Here is a 17,595-nt window from a genome sequence, read left to right on the forward strand (position 1 = left end):
CCGGCTGCCGACTAAAGTCCTTCCCACGGCCATAAAGCTCCCGCACGGCGACCTCGCCGCCGGGGCCGCGTCGCCGCAGGATGGGGACCCGCTCGGGAGACCTGGCCCAGCCCCAGGTGAACGCGGCCTCCATCCCCGCGTCCTCCGCGGCCGAACCCGGGGCGGCGGGAGGGGAGCGGGCGGCCGGGGGCACCATGCCCGGGCAGTGGCCGGCTCGCGATGCCCGGCCGGGGCTGGCGAAGGACGGACGAGGGCTGTGGTGAAGCCCGGGACCGAGGGGACGTGCTGGGATGCTGCGGCTGGGACTGGCTGTGCCACCCTTCCAGGCACCTGTGGGGTGGTCCGGGCACCCCAGGGCCAGCGGGGACCCCACTCCACCGTCCCCCGGGGACAAAGTGCTGCGCAGGGATGGCGGGTCCGGAGCCCGGGCGCCTCTGGGGCTGGGCTGACCAGCCATGTGTGCCGAGCCGTGGCCCGGCGGCAGAGCCCAGCCCCATTCCCATGGGATACCCGGGACAACACTGACCCGGCTCCCCCCTCGCCCTCCCCGCCAGAACGGGAACTCGGCTCTGGCCCCCACCGGCCCCCCGCATCCCCCCGGGAAGGAGCTGCCTGCGGCGGGCAGGGTGAGTACCGGGGCACCCGCGCAGCACCCACCCCGGGGCCACCGGCGGATGGGGACCGGCCAGCCGGGACCCCTCCCCATCCCCGAGGGTGGTCTGTGCCGCCTGCGGGTACAGCGCGGGGGGCCCCCCCCGTCCCCAGCCCCTCGGGCTGAGCTGTGTCCCCCGCGTGCCAGGACCCCGGGGCGGGCGCCGGGCCCCCCCGGACGGAGATGGAGATGCTCTACAAGATCGAGGACGTTCCCCCCTGGTACCTCTGCATCCTGCTCGGCTTCCAGGTACGGCCTGGAAGGGGGGGTACCCCCTCCGGCAGAGCCTGCGACCCCCTCCCCGCGGCGTGGGGCACCCCAGCCCCACTGAGCCCCCCCCTCACCCCCCAGCACTACCTGACCTGCTTCAGCGGCACCATCGCCGTCCCCTTCCTGCTGGCCGAGAGCCTGTGCGTGGGCAAGGACCAGCTGACCGTCAGCTACCTCATCGGCACCATCTTCACCTGCGTCGGCATCACCACCCTCATCCAAACCACCGTGGGCATCAGGTAGCGCCGCGGCCCCGGCGGGGACCCCCCTGCCCGTCCCCAGGCCGCGGGCGCAGGCGTCCCCTCTCGTCCCCCCCCAGGCTGCCCCTCTTCCAGGCGAGCGCGCTGGCCTTCCTCGTCCCCGCCAAGTCCATCCTGGCCCTGGAAAAGTGGCAATGCCCGCCCGAAGGTGAGGGCAGAGCAGGGGCAGGGGGTGTCCGGCTGCTCCCCCCCCACCCCAGGGACCACCTCACCCCCCCTCCATCCCCAGAGCAGATCTACGGCAACTGGGCGCTGCCGCTCAACACCTCCCACATCTGGCAGCCCCGCATGCGAGAGGTACGCCCCGACACCGCCCCGGGGGACCCCGGGATCCCCGGCGGGATGCTGACCCCCCCTCCACGCCCTGCAGATCCAGGGGGCCATCGTGGTGTCCAGCCTGGTGGAGGTGGTCATCGGGCTGCTGGGGCTCCCCGGGGCGCTGCTCAGCTACATCGGGCCGCTGACCGTCACCCCCACCGTCTCGCTCATCGGGCTCTCCGTCTTCCAGGCGGCCGGCGAGCGAGCCGGCTCCCACTGGGGCATCGCCGCGCTGTACGGCACGGGGACGGGGATGACAAGGGGGTGGGGGTGTCCCCGCGGAGCACGCCAGGGACATGAGTCCCTCAGCTCTCTCTCGCCGCCAGGACCATCTTCCTGATCATCCTGTTCGCCCAGTACCTGCGGCACGTCACCATCCGCCTGCCCGGCTACCGGCGAGGCAGCGGTGTCGTCCTGCTCCGCGTCCAGATCTTCAAGCTGTTCCCGGTAGGGACCGGCTGCCCCCCAGCAGCCGCTGGGCCCCGGCGGGGGTCCCAGAAGCCCCCCCCTTTTCCCACGCGTGGATTCGCAAGCGACACGAGGCGCGTCCCTGGTCTCTGCCCCCGCAGATCATCCTGGCCATCATGGTGGTGTGGCTGCTCTGCTACGTGCTGACGCGCACCGGTGTCTTCCCCAGCCAGCCCGAGGCGTACGGCTACAAGGCCAGGACGGACGCCCGGGGGGAGATCCTGTCCGCGGCACCCTGGTTTCGGGTCCCCTACCCCTGTGAGTGCCAGGCAGCCCCATGGCGCGCGGGTCCCCCCGATCCCCCTTCGCCCCGCGGGGTGCGGGGACCCGGCGCAGCATCGCCGGGGCTGGGGGACACGCGGGGGTGCCGGGTCCAGGGGTGTCCCCGCCCTGACGCCCCGCTCCGTCCCTGGGCAGGCCAGTGGGGTCTGCCCACGGTGACCTCAGCGGCCGTGCTGGGCATGTTCAGCGCCACGCTGGCGGGCATCATCGAGTCCATCGGGGACTACTACTCCTGCGCCCGGCTGGCAGGAGCGCCCGCTCCCCCCGTGCACGCCATCAACAGGTTCGGCCACCAGCCCCGCCGGGACCCTGCCCATGCTGCCCTGTCCCTGGGCACCAGGCAGGAACCTCGCAGGAGGGCAGCGGTGGGACCAGCCCGTTCTTGTTGTTCCCCAGGGGCATTTTCATAGAAGGCATCTCCTGCATCATCGCGGGGCTGCTGGGAACTGGCAACGGCTCCACCTCCTCCAGCCCCAACATCGGTGTCCTGGGCATCACGAAGGTAGCGGGGCCGGGGAGGGGTCGCGGCTCGGCTGGGGGGACGGATGCCACCGCCCACTGCCCGTCTCTCCGTGCAGGTGGGCAGCAGGAGGGTGATACAGTACGGGGCCGGCATCATGCTCGTGCTGGGGACCATCGGCAAGTTCACGGCGCTGTTCGCCTCCCTGCCCGACCCCATCCTCGGCGGGATGTTCTGCACCTTGTTCGGTAACCTTTCCCCGGGGACCGGCGGGCCCAAGGGGTGCAGGGGGGCTTTGAGGGTCCGGTTCAAACCACGGCTGGGTCTGAGCGCCCTTTGCTGGCAGCCCACCCCGATGCCCGGCTCCCGGCTGGCAGCGTGGGCATCCCCGCCCGCCCGCCCGCCCGCGACCCGGCCGCTGTCTCTGCTGGCAGGCATGATCACCGCCGTCGGCCTCTCCAACCTGCAGTTCGTCGACATGAACTCCTCCCGCAACCTCTTCGTGCTGGGCTTCGCCATGTTTTTTGGGCTGACGCTGCCGAACTACCTGGATTCCCACCCCAAGGCCATTGACACAGGTACCCCCCCGCCGCGGAAAGCCCCGGCTTCGGGTGTTGCGGGAGAGGCGAGGGCAGATCTCGCAGGCGCTCACCCCCCCGGGTAAGCAGCAATTAATGAAGCAAATCCGGCTTATGGCAGCGCGCCCCGGCTCAGTCCCCGCGCCCTCGCAGGTGTCCCCGAGCTGGACCAGATACTGACGGTGCTGCTGACGACGGAGATGTTCGTCGGGGGGACCATCGCCTTCGTCCTGGACAACACCATCCCGGGTAATCACAGCGGGAGGGGGGCTGGAGGCCGATTCGTTTTGGTCCTGAGCTGCAGGAGGGGGTGGCGGGGCGAGGGGGGCTGGCGCGGGGCCGGGGTCTGAGCCGCCGCGGTGCCGGCTGCCGCAGGGACGCAGGAGGAGCGAGGGCTGGTGCAGTGGAAGGCCGGCGCGCACTCGGACAGCGCGGCGAGGGCCAGCCTGCGGAGCTACGACTTCCCCTTCGGGATGAGCGCGGTGCGGAGGGGCCGGTGGCTGGAGCGCGTGCCCGTCTGCCCGGTGTTCACCGGCTTCAAGGCCCGGGCGAGGGGCGGTGGCGCGGCGGCCGCAGGCGCGCAGGAGGACGCGGACGGGCTCTCCGTGTGCACCAAGGTCTGAGTGAGGGGAGGGCTCGCGCCCCGGCGCCGGGGAGGCCGAGCTGAGCTCCCGCGGGCGCTGTGGGGTTCGTTAGCACCTGCCAAGCCCAGAGCCAGGCTTCTGGTGCTCGTCTCAGGGCTACGGAAACTCAAAGGTGGCTCTCGGGGATGTCCCCAGCTCCCGGAGTGCCGGCCTGGGGACCACCCCCCGCCCCGTGTCACTGCTCCACCTCAAGCTTTAGCTGACTGAGGCTTGTTCGCTGCTTGCGGAAGCTCGTTAGCCACTTGCTGAAGCTCGTTAGCCACCATCGGAGCCAGCCAGAGCCCCCAGAGCCACCAACTCCCATCCAGGGCCACAAATTTTCACTGTGCCATCGGCGTTGGCAGGGCTACCTGGCGGCTGGAGTGGGCTCTGCGTGGGGTACAGTGTCCAGACCAGCGTTAGGATGCCTATTTTAAGACCATATATTAAAAAAAAATAATTAAAAAATTCAAGCCCACTTGCCCTACGGGTGTCTTCGCCACGTCTCGCAACGCTCCCTGGTCCCTCCTGCGCTGCAAAGGCTCCACAGCTTCCGCACTCCCTCCCGCGCTGCCCAGCGCGCCGGTGCCCAGCCGGCTCGGGGGGCTTCTGCCCCAGCCCCGGCGCAGCCGGCTCAGCACCAGGTCCTGCAAACCCGCCCTGCTCCGGGGAGCACGGGACAGCCGCCTGTCCGGCCGCGCCGGGGAAGCACTGCCCAGCCGGGCTCCGAGCAGCGGGAGAGCCCCCTCCCAGCTTCTTGCCCACCCCGAGCCTACTCGCAAGCCCCGGTGCTGTGCCAGTGGCGTTCAGCAACGGCTGGTGCACAGAACGCTGCTGCGCTGTCCGCTCTGCCGCAGCCACGAGCCCCAGGCACAGCGGGGCAGGGGATGCGATGGAGAACGGCAGCTCCATCCGAGCAGAGACCACCGGGACGCTCACCGCTGCGGTGAACCTCCCCACGGTACGCAGCTTCCTGGGACACGGCCGGGAAAAACCAAAGCCGAGAAGCCGAACGGCGCCAGGGTGGGCTGCTCCACCACGAGCCGCCCCGCAGCGGCATCCCGTCAGCAACCACTCCGCACGGATGGCGGCCAGGCTGCAACCCTGGACACGGGCACAAACTGAAGCAGAGGAAGCTCCAGCTGAACCCGAGGAAGAACTTCTTCCCTCTGAGGGTGACGGAGCCCTGGCCCAGGCTGCCCAGGGAGGCTGTGGAGTCTCCTTCTCTGGAGATATTCCAGAGCCGCCTGGACGCGGTGCTGTGCAGCCTGCTCTGGGTGACCCTGCTTCGGCAGGAGGGTTGGACTGGGTGACTCACAGAGGTCCCTGCCAACCCCAGCCATTCTGTGATTCTGCAACCCCGGAGCACGCTCGCCCAGCAGCACTTCTCTGGTGGGATGCCCACTTGCAGACAAGCCGGGGCACGGTAGCACGCTACCGCCCGACCTTCCGTCGGTGGGTGCTCGGGTCTAAGCTGTCTCCAAGCCAGCGTGAACGCCAGAAGGGCTCTGCTCCTCGAGGGAAGGCCAGCAGCTCTCCGGTGAGGAGCCGGGGTAATCGCAACCAGCATTTTGCAGAGCAACAGCAAACTGAGTTGGCCTGAGCCAATTCCTCCCAGAGGGGTTCCTCCACCCGAAGCCAGACAGACACAACGACACGGCTACGCTGCAGGCAAACACCTGCGGGAAGCCTTCGTCTGGCTCTCCCCCTTCTGCAGTACCACGTAATTTCTGAAGGGTTTCCGTTTCTTTTAATTGGAGCTTAAAAAAAAAATAAACAATGAAGGTATGCACAGCGAGGCTGAGCAGTTATGAAGCAGGTTCCAGGCTGCGAGCCGAGGCCCTGCCCGTGCTCCGGCTCCGCATCCGCCCTGCCACGGGCCCCGGCTTCGGGCAGTGCCAGCAGCTGCCACCGGGATCAGCAGCGGTGGGAACGGAGGAAAATGCGCCCAGGCAGACACGTGAAGCCGGCGGGAAGAATCACAAGAGCAGGCAGAGTCCGACCTCAGGCGCGGATGGGGGGCTATCGCGGCGTTGCCAGCAGCCTCACAGGCACCGTGCCCGTAACGTCATCCCTTTCCTCTGCACCCCGCCAAGGGAGCTTCCATGCGAGATGCACATCCACCAGACAGCCACCACATCAGTTCTACTATTATTTATTTTTTTAAATATTTTTGAAAAAATATAATTTTTTTACAATATTTTCAACTTAAACACTATTCACACTGAACACGTATGGCAGCTTAACCTACCCGAATATGAAGTTTAAGAAGCCAAAACTGTTCTAGCTTTATTAAAAGAAAAAAAAAAAAAAGTTGTTGTGCTGTAGACTATCGTGTAGTGATGATTAAACAAAGCAAGGGAAAAGCACCACTCAAATCACTAATGCTCGGCTTTTCTTGGTTAAATCCAGCTATAATAAAGTCGTACGCTAAAAGTTACATAGGCAGTGCTATGTACGTGTCCGGGTTCTTGGAAGAAATTGTGATGAAACCTCACATCTCCTTTAACATAATTAGGAAGTGAAACGTTTCCAACATGATAACACACTGCAAAGTACAGGGAATTCCTTCCTTCCGATCGCCTGGGTGTTAGTGCAGTAGCTGAGATCCACGACTCTGTACAGGTCTGTAAGATTGCTGTTAAAGCTCACGCTGCTTAAAAGGAGCGGAGCTCTGCCAGTTTTTTAAGGGGAAAAATTAGCATTAGTAACAATACTGGTATTTCAAAGGAAAGTTAGCTAATTTGCATAACAATCAGATCTCCTTGCATTCATTTTTAAGTTAAGGCATTATCAGGTGCAAACTAGCACCAGTTAACACATCTTGAGTTAAAAACAGACCATCCATAGCAAATTCCAAGTCCTGTTTAAAAAGACAGAGTCTGCAGAAGGTTTTGTAAGCGTGGTACTTTGTCTCAACTTGACTGGTGCTTCTTACCTCACTGCCTCCTTCGCAGAGAGCCAGGGCCCAATTATGGTTCCATTAAACTTTTGACAGATTTACTTAGTAACAGTCTCAGCACTTTTATTGAGCATGCAAGACTAACAAAACTTTGGCAATGCATAAGTGTAACACAGTGACAAGAAGAGAGAGCTTTTACAATTAAATCTTCTAATACTGGCTTCACAGTGTGGAAATTGTGCTACATCCACCAAGAGAGGGCCCAGTCTACTCAAATATTTAAGTACTTCACCCCAGGAACAAACTCCTTTGCGTTTGGATTCAGATTACTCTTGACCTGAGGAAGGGAAAAACAGAAGTCCAGGTGAATCATTATTTTCATCTTCCACTCTCAAGCTGAACACAGTTCTAGGCTGACAGCATCAGGAACAGTTTCTGGGTTCAGAGCAACAGTCAGATACGTTGTATGGGGTACCATCACTAGAAAAGCCCACTCGCTGTGCTACTACCTGAGTTACCCGTCCTTCCTCAGCACCACCTGGATGCTTCAGTCAGACAAGGGCTCGGGGAATAAGAAAGAATAAAACTACACGCAAGTATCAAATACAGCAACTTCGATTAACGCTGAAACGGCTTTTTCTGAAGTTGAGCTGTTCAAACGTGCCATGAGGTTTTTAGATCTTGCTTATTTAAGCAAGAGAGTTGTTCCAGGAACCTCAGCCGCTTCTGAGAATTTAATGCATATGAGCACTGTGTTGATTTTTCCTGTGTCTGTGACCACCCTGTCCTCACACTTGGCAAGCTGCTGCTCCACAATGTCCTGCCATTACAGGTGGTCAGCCAGCGTCTCCAAAATGAGCTCTTTTATCAAAAAGAAATGGAGGATGAGGCTTTTGTGTTCTTCATTGAGTCCGAAACTGCTGCCTGCAGCTGCTTAAGCTTGGAAAAGCAGGGTTTGCATCTGGATTTCACGGCAGTTATGCGACATGACGATGTAGTTTTTTGTACTCTGTATCAGTAACTTTGTAGTTTGTTAGGGAAGAATACCTACACGCTGCCCTTTCCTTTTAGTTAAGCTCTGGACAGAAGTCATGCAGTGAGAAACAGGGAAACAATCATTGTTCAGCTGCTTTCCCATTCCTTAGAATTTCTACAAAGAGATCTGCTAGGCTTTGCGCAATCCAAACCAGACCTCAGCACGTGGCTTGTACCTGACCTGCACATAAGTGTGCACAGATGCCGAACTAAACTTCTGCAGTCCTGTCACCGAGTGGCACTTCACAGGGTCAGCGTGCTTCGCTCGCTGCCTCTCTTTCCTAACACACTACGCACACCCAAAGCCACCTGAATTCATGCCATGGGCTAGGAAAGGCACCACGTGGCGATGAAGAGAACCAGTGAACAGGTCACACCACTTGAGGAAACACCCCTTACCCAACCATTCTGCATTTCCCCCCTCCGCCGCAGCGAGGCATGGTTTAAGAGTCACTGCCCTACATGCAAAAGATTTTCTCTTGCGATTATCAGCAACAAAAATCAGCCTTGGACAAAGAGATGTCAAGCTTTAGAAACAGGATTAGAAAACAAATTTACCACCAGATCCTCCAGTGATGAGCTGTCACTGATAACAAGGTCATTGAACTGGTCCTGGATTTGATCCATTGTTTGTGGGAGATCACGGGCTGGAATAAACCATTCGTGCTCCTCCTCTTCTTCCAGCATCTCCTGGAAACAGCGCTCAATGAATTCTTCTTCCCACAACTCCTCTTCAATCTATACAACGAGAAGAAACTGCTTCATCAACAAACTTACTGAGAGCTTGTGTCTTCATTCCAAGGTTTGTGCACATAGCTGGCTGCCTTTCCAGCGATGCAACAGGACTTCTAGCAGAACACCACGCTTGTGCTGCAGGAACGCAATCAGCTTTGATTTTTTAATGTAGAGAAGGGCTTTGTCCAAGGAACTGGGGCTGCAGCTAAAAGGGAATAGCAAGAGACCACCCCCTCCACCCCCACCTGTTTCGTTTGCAACTGGTTACGAGTTCAAGGAGAAGGAAAATGTTGGCTCCAAGTGAAAGTTTCAGTTGTACCAACTAGTGTGGACTGAATTCACTGCAAGCATGAGGAAGGGAACCAGGGACCACACGCAGCCAGGCACACCCCCTAGGAAAGTGTCCAGAAAGACTCCTGGGAAAAAACCACTGCCTGTCACCTGGAACAAGCAACACCTCCTCAGCTACAGATCACGCGTTCACCCAGCGGAGCTCTCCTAAGGAACTCCACAAGATCTTAGCAGTTGTTAAGAATGCTGACCTGCTGTACTATAACCAGGACAAATCACAGAATCGCAGAACTTCCACGCGTTGCAAAGATTAAACGAAAGTTTTGCTTGGTTGTTCAGTAAATAAGCTTTGGAGGGAGTTCATCCTGACAAATTTTCCATGTCCTGCATCGCAGTACTTAAAAGTGGAAAGCAGTGAAATAGAAGCTGGTGTGAATGACTTGCCAGACACAAGGGAGCGGAAAAATGATTCAGCACAGATTTAAAAGTTCACTCAATGGAAGCTTGATCAAGTTTTCCTATCTATCCTTCACTCTGAAATCAAACACACTCAGTCCCAAAGTGGAAATTCAGTTCCATACCACAAAAACAAATCAGTCAAGAAGTTTACGTCAGAGTTCAGGATTCCCGTAAAATCTAGGTCCCCTGTGCTTGGGGGCAAACACACTCACCAGCTCCACTGGTGCTTAAGATGCACAGCTTTTGGGGAAGGGAGACTCGGCACTGTATACTCTAAGCCACTCTCCAGACAATTCGGCTCCCGCACAAAACACCAACTTAGCAACCTCCCCAGTAAAGCGCGCCAGCAAGGCCGGCGGTCTCGACCAGTCCTTCTCGCGAGGCACTGTCTCCGTCCTGCGTGCGGGTAAAAGGCAGCCGTGGGCACGCTGCCACCAGCTAGTATTACAGAAGGGGTTGCCCGACTCCAGGTTTTTTGTTACATCTTTGTACACCTGCAGGTGCCTCCAGTGGCAGCTCCAGAAGTACTAAATAACTAATAATTCCCCAAACGTCTTCAAATTAGTATTGCCTGTTTGTATTCCCCAGCCCCAGTTTAACTGGGTCAGGCTCCCACGGAGAGGTGTGCCTCTCTGTGGTGACCAGCCTGCCACGCGGTGTTTGCCTGCCTGAGTAAGACCATTCTCTCCCCATGCTCCCACCTTTCATCTTCTCCGAAAATGGAGCCTGTACATGAAAAATACTTTATTCACAGCACAACTCTCGGCTCCTTCCCCAAGAGCTACACATCCTGTATGCTAACTACAGTACAGCCCCCAGGAGGAAAAACCCCCTAACAGGAAACAACCCTGAGACCACCCCGGCATAGGCACAAGAGAATTCAGATTTTGAGAGCAACCTGAATTCCAGATCAGCTTTGTGCTCCGCCGGCACCCTGAAGCGAGCACAGCAGACGTACCCTGTTTCAGAAGCTCACACTTCCGCCCAGCCATACCGTGCTGGGGGGCAGAGAAAGTGGCTACTTGAGTACAAAGATCAAGTTTTGATGAAGAAAGGGGCGGCGGAAAGAGGTAGGCGGTTCCCAGCCTCCACAGGAGAGAAAACTGTGTTCAGATGCAAGGTGAAAGATGAAGTTCAGGCTTCCTTTCAACCTGATTGCAAAAGCCAGCTGTAAGGCACTTAAGTATTAAGCAAACAGGACTGCCGCCCAACAGCTACATCCACCAACTCCCTCAGAACACCAGCCCTGCTGACGAGGCACCGGGACATGTCCCACTCCGAACCACAACAGCCAGCATGTCTGCACATGTGCAACCTCCGCAGCTCAGCAGCCTAGCAAGATCCGTCCCTTCCAAAGGGCCACAGCAAGTCTGACAACTCTTTTTTTTTTTTCTTCTCCCTTCTGCAGAAGCAGGGAATTAATGGATGCGTTAGAACATGCCACACTGCCGATATTTTCCACCAAAATTACAGAAAACAAGTATTTATTGCCAGAGAATCTGAGATCTGCCTGTTCCCCAAGATTATTCTAGCAAGTCTATCTAAAAACCTCGTCTCCAAAGGATTCCCAATCTTGTAGCCCGGTTGCTAAGCCACAGCACCCCTCTCTCTCGCTAGAAAATGGTAAGGCACATGACAAGACATTTATCAGGGAAGTGACTTGCCTGCCTGTTAAATTCCTCTTCGTTTTCCATCCACATGTACTCCGCAAAGGGATTGTCATCTTCATGGGAGTGACCATTTATAATCACATCTTCACTGATGATGCTTGGGCTAGTACTGCTGCGACTTGGATCTTTCATGGCTGCGTCTGATTCAAAGTCTGCAATTAAGAAATGCAGTAATTAAAGATGTGCAGATTCGCTCCTCGCCCTGCTTCTGTGCAAGCCTGGCCCAAGGGAAGGCTCCAGGTAGCCTTACCGTGACTGCAGCAGAGGAGCTCTGCTAATCGCAACGAGTATCAAACACTGTTTCCATTGCATGCGGACTCGAGTGACAAATTAATTTCCCAAATTAAACCTCACCAAATCAGCAAATGCCAAGCACCGAGACCAAGGAAAAGTGACAGAAAAAAACTGAAAGTTCTCAGTAGGAAAATATTTAAGGCAACGCTCAAGAAAGAAAAAATACTTGTTCTCCAAAACGCTTTTTCAGTTCCCTGGCAATGAACTGCCCGGTGTCCGTACTGTTTCAGAAGCGGTGCACAACACTTCAGGGGAATTTCCAAGGATACCCAGGGTATCGATGTGACTTTAGCCTACCCAAATTCAGTTACGGGATGTTCTACATGATCGCAGGAACCAACTTTCACGGCCATTTCACAGCTGGTAGATCTTGCAATGAGGCAGAAACCATTACGCACCGATTCTTCCCAGAGCCCATTTGGAGTTCTTGCAGTTCTTGCAGCTACCTCATTAGCAAAAGCCCAGCAACTGAGCAGTCTGAGGTAAAGACAACACCACGAGGCACTGGAAGACAGTACGTGCTTGCGCCTCACCCTACTTCATTAATATGGATTGAGTCACGCCTGGAGAGCACTCAACATTTCTGCGTGTCCACGATACACAGCATCGCAGCGTCCTGAACTCAAGAAATGAAGGTACAGCTGGCGAGCGTGTTTAGTTCCACCTAACCACGACGAAAAGCAGGACAAAAACCTACATTTGGTCTGAATCCTTGTTGTAAGGACGGTACTGCAGCCTTCCTGTCAAGCTCGTGAGCCTGTGTGAAGCTTGTAACTCTTGAGTTCAGAGACCCAAGCCTGCCACAGCCCTGGTTCTAACTGATAATCTTCTTTGTGATGTAAAGGAGACTGCTGCTGTTTTTCCTATACTGTGCTTCAGTACAGATATCAATACTGCAAAAGCTGAGTATTTTTAGATACCAATACTGGCAGTGTTGATTTTTTTTTAACAGTATTCAAAGCACGTGAGGCAATGAGCTCAAAAAAAAAAAAAAAAAAAATCAAACTTGAATGTTTTTTAGTGCTAAAAATTTGCAATAAAACGATGCAGCAGTGAGTGAAAATAGTTTTACTTTATTCTCAAATCAACATTTTAGCTCATCATCTGCATATCAAAAAGTGACTTATTGGGAGAAGAGGGTATCAAAATATAGCCTCCATTGTCAGTAGAGTACAAGGGCTTATCACACAGCAGCTCATATTTTCTCTTTATATTTCAGCTGGTCCTATTCTCTATGGAATTAATGCAAGTTTTGGTTCAAAATGCATTCTTGATAGTACCAGGTCAAAGGCTTGTCACATCCAGATGATTAATAAAGAAAAACATAAAGAAAAGGGAACTTGCCAGGTTTGCTCTACTCAAGGTTTTTAAATCAAAGGCAAACCCAAGTACGGAAGTCACGGTAGCTCCCTAGGAAGTAGAACAAATGAGACCAGAACCCGGGTATTCTAGCAAGAGAACACAGGTTCTTTCTGATCTTCTTTCAAAACAAACTTGCAAAGGATTACTGACAGAATTTAACATAAAACAGGAAAAGACATTGCATTTAACACCCCAATTCAGGCTTGAAATTGCTTTAAGCAACTTCAGCTGTTCACCAGCTAACAAACAGCATGGATTTAAAGAAATAAGCGACCTCACAGTCTAAAAAGCCTAATTTCTTTATTTTTCTTCTTCTTTTTCTTACTGGCAAGCATTTTGTCCTTTTTTTTTTTGTGGAATGAGTCTTGATATTAATATTCCACTGGGCTTTCTGCACACCAACAATTTACACTACAGGTGAGTATCTCTGCATCAGCTGTGTAAGGTACTCGGGACAAATTCCGGGCAACTGCTGTACACAGACGACTGCACCCAGATAAGTCCACAAAGGTGAAAATAGTAACTAAACCAAACACCCCTGCTTGTTTCTGTAAATGTTTGAAAGGTTAATTTGTTGAATCATGGGCTAGTTTTCCAATTTCTTAGGTGTTCCCGCAGAACACAAGCTATTTGCTTTAGGAGGGAGGGAAGTGCAGTGTTTCACGCTTGGACCGAAGCAATTTTTTTCCATCATTGCTCAAGGACGATGCGGATGATTATCTTCAAGAAAGATCCAAGGCTCAACCTGGATATCTGAAGTTTATCTGATGAAGCCCTAAGTCTGCTAATGTTTTCCCACAGGAAAACGTGTCAACAAACACTTATCCCTGCAGGAACAGTTAGGAAGCTCCAGGCCAGTCCCTTACTCACAGCACTCCTTGTAATTTGATTTTCTGCAACTTTTAATAAGAGCACTGTACAGGGAGCTTTCCATTTCAAGACACAAAGCCTTCTGTGCTCATTTGCGAGGACAGGATTTGTCTTGTTTCACCGGTATTAGATACAGGCCTTTTAGTCATGAGCTACAGGCAATTCTGAGGAGGAGAGCCAAATGCCACTCCAGTCTTGCATAAAGACACAGTCTAAGGCAGCTGCTGCAGAACACAAGCCACAGCGACAGGATACACTAGCATCGTGAATAAAAATAACACACTTTCCATCTGGGAGTAGCTGGAAAGCAGAGGATCTCACAGCACCTCACACCAGCAACAGGAAATATAACATTAGCAGTGCTAAGGAACAGAAAATAAGGAGAATTCTGCCACAGTGATCTTATTGGAGATCCAGCCTCAAATTACTCCAGGATTCTGGCAGAGGGTGGGGGTGATGCAGAAAAAACTGTGTAAGTGCATAAGGAAAGACACTGAAAAACACAATTTTTATCTTAAAGTCAGAAATTAAAAATTCTGTAACAACAGGACTTTTAGTTCACTCAGAGTGTTTTCTGTACAAAGCGTGGATCTCGTCACTCCCAAGCATCATCAAGGTCCGTTAATTTACCTGTTTCTCTGAATTCTGCTGCACGTCTAGCAACAAAGAGCCCTAGGCCAACCACCGTTCAAGCTCAAAGCTTCATGATTGAAGATTTTGCATTTAAACTCCAATCACGAAAGAAGATTATCTACCGCCTACGTTGGAAGGTAAGGTCAGCGGGCCTAATTCCACACAGCAAAACCCAGGTCCTCACCCTTGACCAAATAAGAAACACCAAAAAAAAAAAAAAAAAAAAAAAAAAAAAAAAAGAGGAAAAAATCCAGACGTTGGCTCCGAGCAGCCAGAAGCATCAGAGCACAGCAGGCAGCAGGTCGGGGTTTCAGCAGCGGCTGCAGCTCAAGCCAAGCGGCCGCAGCACAGCCGGGCGTGCTCCGCGCTCGCAGAAGATGGCGTTATTTGTTTGTTAAGGGGCGATCGCCGCCGTGGGCCGGGAGCGCCGGGCGAGATCCCCGGTACCTCCTTCGCGCAGCCAGCGGACCACGCTCCGCGTAACACAGACTCCTTCACCCAGCTCCCGAGGGACGCCCAGGCTGCTCCGCGCCAGCGCCGCACCGCAGCTTACTTGGGAGCGTCCGGCTACGGCCCCGGGCCTGACACTGCGAGCCGGCCGTGAGGGGCCGGCCGCGAGGGGCCGCCCCCGCCGCCCAGCCCGGGGCCTGGCCTCAGCGGGACGCGGCCGACGCCGCGCCGCGCTCCCGCCCGCTTTGTTTGCGCGACGGGGCTCCGTCCCGACAGGCCCCGCGCCCCCCCCGCGCAAGACCCGGATGCAGCTGCAGACAATGCGGACGGCGCCAGGCTCGGCCCCGCCGCCCGGCCCCGCCGCTGGGGGGGGGGGGGAGCAGCCGCCCGGCGCCGCCTCAGGGCAGGGGGCGGCTCCCCCCGGGGCTCCCCCCCCGCGGCGGCCCGGGGCCGCGCGCCCCCGCCCGCGCCGCCTCACCTGCGCGCAGAGGGAAGGGCCGCGATGCGCACGCCGGCTCCGAGCTGCTCCGCCGCCGCCTCGTCCGCCGCCGCCTCGTCCGCCGCTCGCTACCGGCCCCGCTCCGCGCCCGCCGCCCCGCTCCCCTCCCAGCGCCGCAGCCCGCCGGACGTGAAGTCACTTCCGCTACCTGCGTGACCTCACGGGCACCGCCCCCTCCTCCCGGAAGCCGCGCGGCGGACGGCGCTGCGGGGAGACGGCGCGGGGCACGCCGGGAGCCGTGGCCCCGCCCGGCGGCCATTTCGCGCGGCGGCGCGGGGCGCGCCGGGCAGCGTAGTCCCGCCGGGCAGGGCAAGCCTCCATCTTGTGGCGCCGGCCGGGCGGGCTGCGGGCTGCTGAGGGGAGGCGGCCCCCGACGCCCTCGGCTTCCAGCGCGGGGAGGGCGAGGGCGCGGGGAGCGTCTCCACACGGGAAGACCGGTCCTGCCGTGCCTCCGGGGCTAACCGCTGAGCCCCGAGCGTCCCTGAGGGAAGAGACATTTCATGCTTTCTAGTTTACAAAATAAATGTCTCCACAGTAGGCTCAGGCATTTTGAAGGCTCTATACTGGGAACAAGGAGATCATGCTCTTTTCTGGGACCTACATTAATTGCCCACGCTTCAACCATATTTACAGAATTGGGTGAAAAAGCAATTTTTTTACTCTCTCCTTTGATTCTCCCCCTCCCCTTTTTCCTACCGGGAAGGTGGAAATGCCCCCCTCGGACACTACCAGCTGGTAGGGGTTCCCGCAGAGATGAGCCACGCTGCGCTGCTTGCGCTGCTTACCCGTCCTCAGACACCCACGTACAAGCTTTCCCAGTCCTCTGAGCTTCACAGCTTCTTAAAAAGCAAAGAAACTAGACACTGCCAGAGCTGAACACCCTTTGTTCCCTCCAGCGCCCTGATGAACGCAGTCTGACTCGATACGGAGTCACCACGCAGCGTCACAAAGCCACCTCCACTCGCCACCGGCCCCCAAAAGCAGGAAAGCGGCCCCCACGGCACGCTGGGAGACGTACAGCAACTGCAAAGCCCCAAAGCGTGTGTGACTAAGGACTAAGCCGCACAGAAATAGGTAACCTTGGATAACTCCGAAATTCATTAGTGGCTAATGAGATGGCAAATACGAGCGGGTTTCTTCAGGCTCAAGCAGTGCGCTCGCGACGCACAGACCAACTGCTCATCATGGCTCTTCTTGTGACATCACCCGTTAGGCTGGAAAGTCTCCTGTGCCATCAAAGCACTCGCGTAGGCTGCCTTGTAAGCAGGAAAGGGGCGATCTGAGGATAACAATTTCATTAACAATTTCTCCGCTCAGCCCTTTATTTGCTTCCTCCCTCCTATATTTTAGTAAGGGATAACCAACTCTACAGAAAAGCCAGGGTTTTCTCAGGTTTTCTAGGGGCTGACTGTCCCTTCAATCAAGCTGTTTATACTGATTTTATTGGTCACCGTTACTAACTTGTTTCCAGGACCCAAGAGCTTTCTCTGTAGCCTGTTATATACTCGCTAAACGCTTACCTCCTACTCAAGTACAACCTTGAATACCCCTGCAAGGATCAGCCTTAAAAAACCCCAGCTCTTCTGAGTTGAAATTCATTGCAGAGCCTGTCTAACATCGCACACTCCAGTCTCCTGCTCTGCGTGGTTCTCCCTCACTCCTTTAGATTGCAGATAGTTATTTCCAAACAGTAAGCAGCCTGTGGCAAGCCCACGTATCAGTCTGCCACCAGAGCGTGTTCCTGGCATCTGTCCTCAAGATCGAGTTATTCTCATGCCTTCTTTTCATCAGAAACTAGTGCAGGGCATGTATTCTCTCCCTGTCCTTTGCATGCAAACAGAAGACATTTTGCAGAAGCGGATTAGCTTTGACTTACTTTCCAATGTATAAAAGCATTGTGTTGCACGTGTGCGGGTCTTCAGACTGACAGACAGCTTACCAGGGTTTTGGAAAGACATGGATTAGGCACCTAACACCCACCGATACCAGAAGTGAAACTGATGGGAGCAAGGGGTTTTTTGACTCCAAAGTTGGACTATGCCACAGTTACTTCACGCCTGGGAATTCTTCATGTTTCGGCAGTAAACAAGATGTAACATCCTCCTACAGTTTAATCCCCGTCAGTTACCCAGGCTAGGTGCAAGATCACTGAACTGCACATCTATTTAAGATACAGATAATAGCTAAGGAAAGGCTACTTCAAAAATAAAACATAGAGCTGTAGCATTTTAATACATTAATCTTAATAGCATGTTGCAAGGAAACTGTTAAAATGCTTGGGGGAGGTGTAGACCTTCAAGACAAGTTTTTATCTACCACCTTTAGGGAGAAGGGGGATGACTGCAAACACTGCATGACTGCTTTGAAGTCAAGCCCTCTGCTTGGCTGATGAACCAAGCATCCTCTTGGAGACAGATGAATGACAAATGTCATCGTAAGCAAGTGGGGGCCTAAGTACATCCTTGTGACTTAGTCAGAACTGAC

At 55.4% G+C, this 17,595-nt stretch overlaps 2 protein-coding genes across 8 annotated transcripts; one reads left to right on the forward strand and one right to left on the reverse strand.

The window, feature by feature from the left end:
• The first annotated feature begins 26 nt into the window (after positions 1 to 26).
• SLC23A1 (solute carrier family 23 member 1) lies at positions 27 to 4,399 on the forward strand. Of its 7 annotated transcripts, none has more exons than XM_075442262.1 (16): positions 27 to 116; positions 555 to 626; positions 800 to 901; positions 1,024 to 1,161; positions 1,242 to 1,330; positions 1,412 to 1,479; positions 1,553 to 1,734; positions 1,810 to 1,947; positions 2,070 to 2,226; positions 2,386 to 2,533; positions 2,647 to 2,752; positions 2,829 to 2,958; positions 3,145 to 3,288; positions 3,442 to 3,537; positions 3,664 to 3,905; positions 4,068 to 4,396. In XM_075442262.1, exons 1-16 carry the CDS (start codon positions 81 to 83, stop codon positions 4,137 to 4,139), a joined length of 1,920 nt encoding a protein of 639 aa, XP_075298377.1. In that variant the 5' UTR covers positions 27 to 80; the 3' UTR covers positions 4,140 to 4,396. The 7 variants fall into 7 exon arrangements, with proteins under 7 accessions (XP_075298377.1, XP_075298373.1, XP_075298374.1 ...); XM_075442258.1 differs by having other exon boundaries at positions 1,004 to 1,161; positions 1,417 to 1,479; positions 4,068 to 4,395; XM_075442259.1 differs by having other exon boundaries at positions 1,004 to 1,161; positions 1,827 to 1,947; positions 4,068 to 4,393.
• Positions 4,400 to 6,050: 1,651 nt separating this feature from the next.
• PAIP2 (poly(A) binding protein interacting protein 2) lies at positions 6,051 to 15,225 on the reverse strand. Its single transcript, XM_075442266.1, has 4 exons — positions 15,091 to 15,225; positions 10,998 to 11,155; positions 8,407 to 8,586; positions 6,051 to 7,150 (listed from the first exon to the last, which is right to left on the reverse strand). Exons 2-4 carry the CDS (start codon positions 11,133 to 11,135, stop codon positions 7,085 to 7,087), a joined length of 384 nt encoding a protein of 127 aa, XP_075298381.1. The 5' UTR covers positions 11,136 to 11,155; positions 15,091 to 15,225; the 3' UTR covers positions 6,051 to 7,084.
• Between the last annotated feature and the right edge of the window lie 2,370 nt (positions 15,226 to 17,595).

The sequence above is a fragment of the Opisthocomus hoazin genome, chromosome 23 (assembly GCF_030867145.1).
Source record: "Opisthocomus hoazin isolate bOpiHoa1 chromosome 23, bOpiHoa1.hap1, whole genome shotgun sequence".
Lineage (NCBI taxonomy): Eukaryota > Metazoa > Chordata > Aves > Opisthocomiformes > Opisthocomidae > Opisthocomus > Opisthocomus hoazin.